General features: G+C 33.5%; 2 protein-coding genes and 1 long non-coding RNA gene across 3 annotated transcripts in view; all 3 read left to right on the forward strand.

The window, feature by feature from the left end:
* Positions 1-12001, forward strand: part of LOC124440444 — a 59494-nt gene that overhangs the window by 20119 nt on the left and 27374 nt on the right. The window lies entirely within an intron of this gene.
* Positions 720-1754, forward strand: LOC124440267. Its single transcript, XR_006946635.1, has 2 exons — positions 720-1075; positions 1621-1754. It is a non-coding gene; the product is annotated as an uncharacterized LOC124440267 (long non-coding RNA).
* LOC124440262 (collagen alpha-6(VI) chain-like) lies at positions 1979-10914 on the forward strand. Its single transcript, XM_046990621.1, has 5 exons — positions 1979-2183; positions 2334-2496; positions 3548-3611; positions 9230-9817; positions 10160-10914. The coding sequence occupies exons 3-5, from the start codon at positions 3560-3562 to the stop codon at positions 10765-10767; spliced, it is 1248 nt and encodes a 415-aa protein (XP_046846577.1). The 5' UTR covers positions 1979-2183; positions 2334-2496; positions 3548-3559; the 3' UTR covers positions 10768-10914.

Raw genomic sequence — 12001 nt, forward strand, 5'->3', positions numbered from 1 at the left:
TGATTTTATAGGGCAGGTTCCGTGTGCCCAGCAGTCGGATAAAGAAATAAAGTGGGTTTATTTTGTAGTTGTGTTGCGTGGTGACGTTATTAGCAATATGTATCATTTTAAAGTGCCTATAACAGGGTCAGGGAAGTAACTTCTTTAATCGGATTTTAAGAAACTTTGCATGATATTTGATATGTCGAAAATTTCATCTTTTTGGGCTTTTTGGGCCTAGAATATGACTCTGCAACGGATGTGACAAAAATAGGAGAACATGTTACACGTGCATTTATGATCTAGCTTTTATTGTATACTGAAAAACACTGTTAAAGCAAATCTTCGTCAAATTTTTCCCTACTATTCTGCATAGGCCTACGGTGTGATGACTTCGTTTTAACGAATAATTAAAGAAAAAATTTTTAAGTGAAAGTGCATTTTCACTTTAAACATTTTACTTTTTGCGCCCACATGCTTCTAGGCCCAAAAAGGACATGAAGAAGAAAATTTTGACTATAAAATATAATGCAAGTTTTCTTAAAATCGATTTAACTATCTAAAAAGTAATTTCCCTGACCCTGATACAGGTACTGCAACCAATATGCAGATTCACTTTTTGCTATGCTTGAACGCTTTACTAAACTACCCAAAGTGTCGCGTGATAAACAATTTAATGTGTATATGAAAGTTGTAAAAGCTTTAACATGTATTATGAAAATTATGAAATTTTAGCTTAGTCAATAAAACTTTAACATGTGTTATGACTATTGTAAAATTTGAAGAACAGAAGTACTGTATTTTTTCACATTGCGTATTTGAGTTTTAATTGTAGCTTTTTGTTGTCACCATTTTGTATCGTCTTCATCACGTGACGTGTTCATGTTTATTTTTTGAAGATTTTGTTGCAAGCAATGTTGGAATCCTATTTATTTGATTGGTCCTTACTGCTGTCATTGGCTTTACGTGATGGACCGTTAGTTAACCAAGTCGTTCAAGATATTTTGTTGTCTGGCATTGATGAACTAGCTCTGGAAAACTTCATTCGTCTTAGAGATGGCATAAAAAACTTAGAAAATTGGGCACAGCGTGAATGGTGGGTATGACTGTAGTTAATAACTGCATGAATGCCTTCACATTGATTGAGGTTGATTTTAGAAAATGATACAGCCGAAAAGTGGAACCTGTTTTGATATAACTTATTTTTGAAATACCGGAGTCTGACTTTCCATTGTAGCTAAAACCTATCATTTGATTGGACATAAACTGTAATTAAAATCTCTGTAGGTGATAGACAGATAAAATTGCTCTCCTCTCACCATAAACAGCTGTTTATGTTAAAAACGTTTTCAGCCCCATTCATTTCATGTGAGTTTGACCACTATCAAGTCAATACAACCAAGTTGTTTCAGAATCAAAACGAGGAAAAACGTTTTAAACGTTTCATCTTTTTGGAGCAACAGAAATGTTTCTTTCCGATTTACCGACATCAAGCAAAAGGTGCTAGTTATATTAACATTCAGGCTGCATGTGTTAACCTCAGGTCACTTGTGAAACGAAATCATTTTTAAAGTAGCTCTCGTGCTGATCTGTATTCTATAGCTTAGAAAACCTGTTTCTTCGAACATTTTTTTTATTCAGGGATACAGTGTATTTTTTGGTCTGTTTAAACCACAATGGAGTGCTCTTTCCGATTTGATAACTTCAGTTACCACTCGCTTGGCAGAAGCTCAGAAAACAAGCGCTAGAGTATCTGAGCAAGTAGATGTTGACAAGAAAATAGAGTGACGTTAATTGAGAAAGTCAATAGTGATATCTCCAACAGTGGGGAGACGAATGACCCTTATGAATGCATTCTATCGTAGAATTAGAATGAACGTACTTTAAATATTTAAGTAATTTGTGTAAGTATGCGTGGGGGGTTATTGAAAAATGAAAGAAATGCTAATTTAAAACTTTATCTCTTTACACCATAGGATCTCCAAGTATAATATGCTTTCTAGTTTTTTCCAAAACCATTTAACCATTATTGTGACTGCTGTTAGAACAAGCAAGATTTGGGGCCATCATGATCAACATAGAATTGTATTGTTTTTATAACCAATGTTTTGTGTGATTGAAAAAGCGTATGTATATGCAATAGCATTTCTTGGCATGGTGACAGGACAGATGTTTTTTAAGACTTCTTGCGGTCTTTTGTTCAGGTGAGAAAGAATGACAAATCTTCCTATAAAAGTCTATCAAATTTCTTTTATCTTCAATACGATATTGATTTCAATAGCTACTTGATCTTTTCCTCATTTTCCCTCTGTGTTTAGTCTATTGGTCAAGTTATAACGTCATTTAAATTTTAGAAGCACACTTCGGCGTTCTCAACACGTAGCAGAAAATTCTTGAAATGAGAGTAGGATATTGACACCTCTGTGGGGCATCACCATCTTGTCTATAACATAAACTTTATTTTGTTGTGTTGGCAGAAACGTCCGGAGGATCTCTCCAGCTAGATTATATCTTGAGGTAAGTTTCTCTATTCTGTTTGTATTGAAACAATACATGCAATAAGTAGAAATACTTGAAAGTCGCTCTAGACGCGCTATAATGTAACATGTACAGGCAATCGGACAATAGATTTATTTATTGTCCGATATATTTTGTTTTTAGCTTTGTCTGAGTTTTTCCACTACATTATTTCGTTAAATGATTTCTGTATATCAAAACTGCCATACATATTTTTATTTCTCGAACATTGTATGACATATACGAATTTCCAAATCTTCATTTTGATGGTATGTGCTGAGCAGTGAAACGATGAAACGTATACCACGAGTTTATCACGTGACAGCAATTCTTTTCGTGAGCATGTATTTCGCTACAAGTTCAGGAAATATCTTGACGTACAAGCTATATTGTTTATCTATTTTATGTAAAGGTTTTAAAATACAGCTTCAATAGACTTACGCTGTTGCCATAAGCAACTTTGCAGACACTTCAAGAAATGCTCAGTTAACTTCATTTTAGTCTGCAGCTAAAGTTTAATACTGAGACTAATTTAGTCAGTAGCTAAAGTTAAATACTGAGAATAATGATCCATATCAAATTGTTGTTATTCATTCAGTATTCTGGTTGTTGCGACTCTGTAGTTAATGATCCGAAAAAAACTTCTCCATAATTCCTATCTTATTTTTTATAAATGAGCCATTTTACAACTAATTTCAAGCAGTGAAAAGCTTCGAAAACTCCAAAAAAAGAAGGGGGATATTGTACATGGATGTAAAAAATTTAAAAAAGCCTGCAATATTGCGCGTCTTCGATGACGTATTGTAAATAATTCTAGTCGTTCCCCTGATACATGTTACATAGAAAGAGAATCGGTCGTTAGATTTCACATTCACCCCATCTAAAAATTGGTCATATTGGAAAAAATATTCAATTCAAAGCCTTAATTTATCTGCTTACATGTTTCGACCAGCGAGAAAATTCCCCTGTATAAAATATTTTGATCTTTTCAAGTACGAAACAATTAAAATAATTAACTTGGACATATTGATTGTTTTGTATTGCTGTATAGTTGGCGTTATTCATGGCGCTGTTGAAAATTGTACTGTTATTATTCATTGGAATTACAGTTGCTCGTGAGTATGAATTGATTTTCATATTTAATCCTTAAATCTTTGAACTATATATATACTATATATCAATAGGATATATTTCACATCAATCCTGTAATCGTGGCCAGATTTTTGCCAGGAGTAAAGCGAATTGTCATTTTAAACGTAATAGCTCAACATAAGACTTTTAAAAAAGCCATCACGATAATAAATTAGAAATAAAAATAAAAGGTTTTTTAATAATTGCGTTTCGACTTTTAATTAAGACATGTTCAGACAAAATGATAAATATTTACACGATGCTAATTTAAATATATATATATATGTGCCCCGGCTATCACCATAGAAAAATGTGACTCCTGCACTTGGGATACAGGATGTACGGTTACACCATTGAACTAAGTAGATGGAAGGCTACCTCAGTTGATATTTTGAAGGCAGTCTTTCTACGCAATGTAAAAAAACGGCCAATAGTATTTTTATAAAGGAAGCCATAGCGAACAATGACTAGAAGGCATTTTGCTATAGTTATTAGTTTTCGTATGTCTGTAAACATAAGAAAGAGTTAAAAACTAAAACGTTTTTCTTCTAAAGGAGCTACTATTATGCACGAGATACTTACGAACTCTATAAAATATAATAAAGCAAATGAAATTTTAAAAAAACATCAGTTTTGGAAATTCATTTTTATCTGAAACTATTATTATTAGTTTGACGTACAAATTTAGATAAAAATACAATTTTTAGTACGAACTTACACGAGTTAGATGACATGTTAAATGAATTTATGCACCAGCAAAGGAAATCCTTCCAAAGCGTTATATTTTATGTGTATCTGATGATTTTTCGCCTTTCATAACTTTGATCACATGCTACCTTGTTTCGAACATCATTTTTTACAAAAACTAATGCTTTCTCAGGGGCGGATCTAGAGTATGTCAAATCCGTCGCGCGACTGATGTTTGAAATTCAAAAATTACGTATTCATATTAATTAAAAACATTAATTATTCTTACTTTATTATCGCATTTACTTCGTGATAAAAATCCAGCTTTATTTATCATTGAAAACTAATGACTAATCCAATGAATATCTCGCTGGTAACCAGATCAGTTGAATTTTAATTGACCTGGAATAACCGACTGATAAGCGGGGTGGCTTGACTGGTTCGGCGGATAAAGGAGTCTATGAAAGCCAAAAACGCTTATTTTATTGGTCAATGGCCAGATCAGTGGACAGTCTGGAATGGTCTCGACTGATAATAGGGGTGGCCGGACGTATAAGGGAGTCCAATTGCTATCTTACAATTGGTTCAATTGCTATCCAATTGCTATCAATTGGTTCAATTGGTAGTTCAATTGGTTCAATTGGTTCAATTGGCAATTGGTTCAATTGGTCCAATTGCTATCTTACAATTGGCTATCTTACAATTGGTATCAGTCATTGGTGTTCAAAAGAAAGCCAACATTGTTTTGAGTTTTATCAGCAGAATTTTACATTCAAAATCGTAAGTAAAGGACAAGTGAAGTGTATGCATGAATGTAATATATCAAAGTCAATTTATGCGAGTGTGTGATGCGATTTATGTCAGTATGGCGTATGGTAAGCTGATTGATGCTTCTAAAATTGTTGTTGCCGAAGGACTTTTAGCTACGATTTCTTTAGTGCTTAGGGAATCGTGGCCGTTGTATAGCAGCGAAATCCTACATTCCTGCAAATATATTTCAATGGACAAAAAATCTGTAGCCATAAGGCGCCATACTATTATTTACTTTACTATAAACAAATGTTTGGGGCTATTCAGTTAATGATCATTGATCATTCAATCATTGGACAGTTATACTACATAATGTTTAAGATTTGAGAAAACTAACATTGATTACATGAGAAGCTGTTTACTATAACCTGTGATTTTGAGTCTTCTGATCCATGAAGCTTTTTATTTTGACAATTTGACTGGAATGGTATTAAACCTGAGGAGTTCACATACATGAAATGTTGTCCCATGTCACATATTGTCCCCTTTTCTAACTGAACACCTCATGTAGAGATGTAAAGGTGTGTTAATCTACGACTCATACCAGATTGTTTGCCATAAATTCCAAAGGGCTATTGATGTATGAAAAGCATTTTCCATAAAGTAAAAATGTCTTTCAATGTATGCAGATAAACCTTGAAATTTGGCAAAACAGCAAAGTATTTTTCATGATCACTAGGTAATTTTTCTGATGATCATTATAATTTCTAAACTAAATTATTTCAGATTTACATTTAAACGAGCTTTGATCATATGAAAAGATATTTATCATAACCAGTAAGCATGACACATGAACCAATTTTAACATTCATGTAATTATATAATTAAAGACATGTTTGTTACATTCTTTTTGTATTTGCAAATACAATGCTAAAAGTGATTGCTATATAGCACACCTTGCTTATACTTACAGAAGATAATAGTCTAGTGAAATGCCTAATAAACATTTATGGCATTAAGCTGTCCTTAACTGCAAATTTTCACTCTGATAATTTTTGCTTAATCTTTGGCAGAAAAAAATTTTGAGTTTTTTCTCAAAAAGTGAATTTGCTGGCACTGATGTGGAGATGGGTAAAGGGTTACAATAAATTTGCATGGTTTGAAGTCTGAGCTTTTCTATATCTATGAACTGTCACTTGTAGTACCAAATTTCTAACTTAACTCATTACATAGAGGTTTGAATGGGGGTCTCTAGGGGGGTCTATGCCTAACAACTTGGTAGAAATTTTTAAAGACTATATCTGTTTTTGAATAGCATTATTGTAAAATAAAATTTACGTTCCTAGACATGCTAATGAGCCATATATTTGGCATAATAATGAGCCTAAATATTTGGCAAAACATTCAAGTATTGTTCACTTCATTTTTTTTTGAAAAAAACGTAAGCAAAATGTGTTGTTTTTACGTAAAAACGATTCCCACAAAATACATTTTGTATTGTTCTAAAGCGCTGAATATGGCATTTTCAAGGCTCTGAAATTCAAAATTTCTCAGGGGAGAATGCCTCAGTCCTGCCCAGGTGCGGAGCGCCTCCGACGTTTTATGACTGATGTTTGAAAAATCCTAGATCCGCCCCTGTGCTTTCTGTAAATAGGTTTGTATAAAAAATCCCGTATTCCAAGGAGAAACCCATGTAAATTATTGGATACATCCAGTTGAATTTTTGCAAATTAAACTATCGATGTGTATATAATAAACGATGTCATTGTTTTTCACCGTTTATACCGTTGATATTTTCCATTTCAAAATACGTATGAAATAGAAATCATCATGATTGACTGAATAAAGATCAAGCCCCATCACCCTTAATACTACAATATTTTTCTACGTTTATTTTTTGAGCAAAATCAGAAAAAGTTTTCGGTAAAAACATAAAAACATGTTTCTTTAACAAATCTCGCCTAACGTGTAGCAAATCTCGCGTTACGTGTGACACACGTAAATTGACCTCCAGATACGCGCGTGTCATTTAGCTTCAAAAAATTATTAGGCTTTTCTATTACAGGTAGCCTTCCATCTAATATAGGTCAATGGGTTACACATTGTATGAATTGTTTTGTACAGTCATCAGAGTGCTCAAACCTATAAAGATGAGCTTTGCATTGCGCGAAAGCGGTATACGTCTCAATTAGGGACACTACACAATCCGAGAGTGCTCAAACTGCGCATGCGCAGTGAGCGTAAAATACAAAGTGTGTTACAATGTGCCCTCCCGGCTATCACCATACCAAAATGGTGACTTCTACAGTTGGGACACAGGATGTACGGTTCCAGGCATATTTAATGCATAAAATGAGAGTTACTCCGGATTGTTGTAAAATTATTTTATTGAGCTTTCGGCTCGGTGCTTCGAGCCTTCATCAGAAAGATATAGGAAGTTATATAAAATTGTTTTTTATTTGTAGACGCTTAGAGCGTCTAATTGAATTAGCGGGTGGATTAATATGATTGGATAGTGTGAAATGCATTGTCATGGGTTTTGGTTTTTGTGAATATGATTGGTGTTAATATTATCGGAGTGTAATGTTGTAGTTTTGGTGTTGTTTGTAGTTTTTTTGTCCTTTTTCTAAAGTTGTGAAGATATAATTGGTATGTCAATATGTCTGTTTATTGTGTCTTTGTTTTTATTGTACCAAGCTTCTTTGAATTCCCGTGCGTGTTTAGTCTGTGCGCGTCCGAGTACTTTTAGTTTCTGTCCAGTCGAATGTGTGGTTGTTTCCGTGGGTATGTTTTGCGGGTAGTGAGTTCGGCTCTCGTCGTTTTATGGCGTTTTTGTGTTCTGTGAGTCTTGTTTCGATTTTTTTCGGATGTTTTTCCTATGTATTGTTTTGAGCAGTCTTTACTTGGTAACATGTAGATCGCGTCAGTTGTATCACGAATTGTTGTTTTGTCTTTATGTTTGGTAAAACATGATTTGAGTATTTGTGTAGGCTTGTGGGCGACGTTAATATTAAATGGTCGAAGAACTCTGGCAGTCAATTCTGATGCTCCGTTTATGTATTGTAATGTGATGATTTTTACTTTTTCGTCCGGTTTCTTGTTATTTTTGTCGGTTTGTGTTTTGTTTTGTATTCTGTTTACAGTTTTGTTTAAAAAGTTTCTAGGGTAATTGTTTTTTATAAATGTGGAGTATAAGTAGTTGCATTCTGTTTTCTTGGCTTCTTCGGTGTTACAATGAGAGTTGATCCTGTTAAAAAGTGTTTGTATGCAGCTTATTTTGTGTTGTGTTGGGTGATTGCTGTTGAAATCGAGTATTTGGTCTGTTTGGGTAGTTTTGCAGTATACTTGTGTGCTTAGTATACCGTCATCTGAATTTATTTACTTATAGATAACATTTAACAGTTGTTTATACAGTTAAAGATTCACGGGTATGATTTCATTTGTGATAAAAACGCAAAAAGGGGCTGAGAGGTCCGCTTTAGAGATCTCGTGAAAAAATTATTTCGGACCTCACAGCAGGTCAATAACATATATATTTTTACAGGATGTTAAATTGCTGTCCCTTCATTAATGCTGATCTTCTCATTCAGTCCTGTCATCTAAACTTCCTACTCTCCTCTTATGTAATTTAACACTCTGTAAATATATGCTTACATTTATGTTAATATTTATCATTTATTCTGAACATGTCTTAAGTTAAAGACAAAACGTCATTGCTAAAAAAAAACTTTAGACTGTTGTGCAATATTTAATAGCTTGAGGGATGATTTACAATAAATAAATAAATAAATACTCCGAATAAAAGGTCCTTCTAAACATGATCAAACTTATTGAGTGATTTGCGTGATGAATTTTCCATGGATTCGAACTATAATTATTTGTAAAAACTGTCTTGTTTGTTTTCTTAAAAGTTAAGTTCATCACGGGTCTTTTATTCGGAGAATATGTCATACTTCATGAAATTGTCAGCTGCATGGTAATGATTATAATACTGTACTTAACATCTTTTAACAAGCGTCTTTAAAATCCTCTTAGATTTTTTGAATATCTCTCCGTAAGTACTTGAGTAATCCTTATATATCTATTTTCATCTTCTTGTTCTTTTATGATAAGTGTATGATAATTGTTGTTGTATTTCAAGTTTGTGTCTTTTCATACAACACAGGCAAGTGCAAGTCCCCAATAGAGTTGGCTGTAGTGGTCGATGCATCTGATAGTCTGTCATTGAAAGACGTTAGATATGTTAAGCTGTTTATTAAAAGTATAGCGAACTTTTCTCGTATGGCGGTATTTTCAAGTCACGTGTCCGTTATTTTGGCGGGATATAATGTTAGTGTTGCAATTGCTTTGAACAAAATTGGTGCAGATAAGTTCAAATTTTACGAAACTGTGGATAAAGTTGTCAAACCGCTGGGAGGAGAATGGAGTGTGAATAGAGGTCTTCAAATGATTAAGAAACAAGTTTTTACTGAAGGAAACGAGATGCGATCTTTCTTACCACAAATTGTTTTGGTTGTTACGAGCGGAAAACCAGGAAATGGCAATGATATTCAACATCAAATAAAGAATTTGAATGATATTGGAGCGAAAGTGTACATTGTTAGTGTTGGTGATGTTGCACGACGAGACAAAATAATGCGCATGATCAGAAATGAGAGCAGTAAAATAGTCAAAGTTCATCTAAACAATTTTCGAGAATTGACATCTTTTTCATTTATCATCGGCGAAGAGATATGTCAAACACATTATCACGGTATACATAAGTTATTTTCGAGAAAGATTTAGAAATAACTTTAATTTATCACCAACTAATATCATCTGTTAGCTGTTACATTTATTAACAGGTATCGTTGAAGTAGCGATTGTTTGGTTTGTTGCATTAATCCTACACCGGGCAATGTATCAATTGTTTCTATTACTCTTAAGTCGCCCGCAATGTGTCTGTTGAACATAGTCAAGTTGATAAGTAAACAAAAGATTACTATATGATTCATTCTACAAAATGCCATTATTGTCAGCCCTTTTTCTTTGAAGTAAATTTACATATTGCTTCTACTCTTGTTTTGTTATCAAATACTTACTTCGATATTTATAGATGAGCTTGCCATTTGCAAGACCAAAATGGACGTTGGCTTTATAGTCGACTCATCTGGTAGCATTAATAACGCTGGATATCTAAGCATCAAAACTTTCATGAAAGCAATTTCTGTGTACCTTGGATTCGCACCTGATGCTTTACGTGTTGGTGCTGTATTGTACAGCAAAGAAGCAAAAGTATGGATTCAATTCAAAGAGATTGTCGAACTTAGAAAATTGTTTAAAAAGTTGTGGAAAATGCCTCATTACCGTGATATGACTCGTATAGATTATGGTCTTGTTGTTGCCAACACTCAATTGTTTACAAGAGAAAGTGGAATGCGGGATGATGCGATAAAGATTGCAATTTTGTTAACTGATGGTGAGCAAACTACCAGAGGAATTAAAGACTTGATTCCTCTTAGAGAAGCAGCTGATAAACTAAGGGAGCGAGAGGTAGCCGTGTTTGCTGTTGGAATTGGTAAATCAGTCAGAAAAGACCAGCTTCTTGAGATTACCAATGCTTCAGAATATGTAAAAATTTTGTCTTCCTTCAATGATTTGAAGTCGGTAACGAGAAAGGTAGCAAGGGATGTTTGTCAACTGGTTAATGGTATGTCTGTTTAGTGTGTCACTGATGCGTCTGAGTAATGAAACAATATTATCTATATCATAGTTACGTTCATAGAAACTAAGTTGAATTTTGAAGTTCTTTACTATGCGCTTTATAAACTTATTTTTTGAATATACCAAATGAAATTCATCTCAATGAAATGTTGTATGAAAGCTGCTAGTCCAAACTCCATAAAATTTCGTCGTGTTTGGAACAGAGCATTAAAACATTGAAACCATTGTTTTTATCTCAGAATTCAAGGAGCTAAGCTTTTGGTGAAGTTTAGCATGATGGTAAAGCTTGAAGTCTGTATGTGGTTATAAAATCGCGAACGTTAAGTAAAACTTCGATTTCAGAAGATTTTCATTGCATTATATGTATGAATATTGCGAACTTGCGTAGGGATAGATATACGAACAACTGTATGTACCGGGTAATGTAATTAATCAAATACTCAAAAACTAAATTTCACTAAAAACTGAAATTAATTATCTTCTTAAGAATAATAATGCATGCTATTTAAATTTACCGTATAATGGACTTTACGTTATTAAGCTGTTTCTATTTAAATTCATTTTATCTGTTGGTAAAATGACATTATTTGCTGCATAAAACTGGTGAAATCAAAGTGGAAAAATCATATTAAACTTTTTAATTCAATTTTACGTAGATCCACCAATCGTTAACTTTACTCAGCCAATTTACACGGCAATAGAAAGAAAAAACGTAACTGTCGGTGTGTCCATCTTTAATAATAAAAGGAAAACTCCTGTAACAATCAGGTAAATGTGTTTTAATCATTGAAAATTGATCATCAGTTTTTAAAAAAGCATTCGAAGCAGAAATTGATTGGTGAAGCTATGTCAAAGTGATCCAGAATAAAGCCAGTGTGTTTCTTGAGGAATGTAGAAACGTGCGAACAATGCCTAAAAACTCGAAGTTCATGGTTGAATTTAAATTACTGTTGTTCAGCGTGCTTATACGTGCCAAACTGCCTCAGTAAATGTATGTCTAAAGAACAGAAACAAGTTTGAAGAGTTTAGTGTAAGCAAGACAACGAATATAATAGCAACCAAAACTTAAGCAAAAACAATTTTAATCAAATCCTGTGCAAATTGCGGCCCCCACCCTACCTCTCTCTCGGCTCAATGACAAATATTTTTTATATTTTTTTATCTCTCACTCTGACAGAATCATCCCAAAATCTTACACAGCTGGAATGAATGATTTTGATAATAGCATCAAAGA

The sequence above is a fragment of the Xenia sp. Carnegie-2017 genome, unplaced genomic scaffold, assembly GCF_021976095.1.
Source record: "Xenia sp. Carnegie-2017 unplaced genomic scaffold, XeniaSp_v1 HiC_scaffold_2, whole genome shotgun sequence".
Lineage (NCBI taxonomy): Eukaryota > Metazoa > Cnidaria > Anthozoa > Malacalcyonacea > Xeniidae > Xenia > Xenia sp. Carnegie-2017.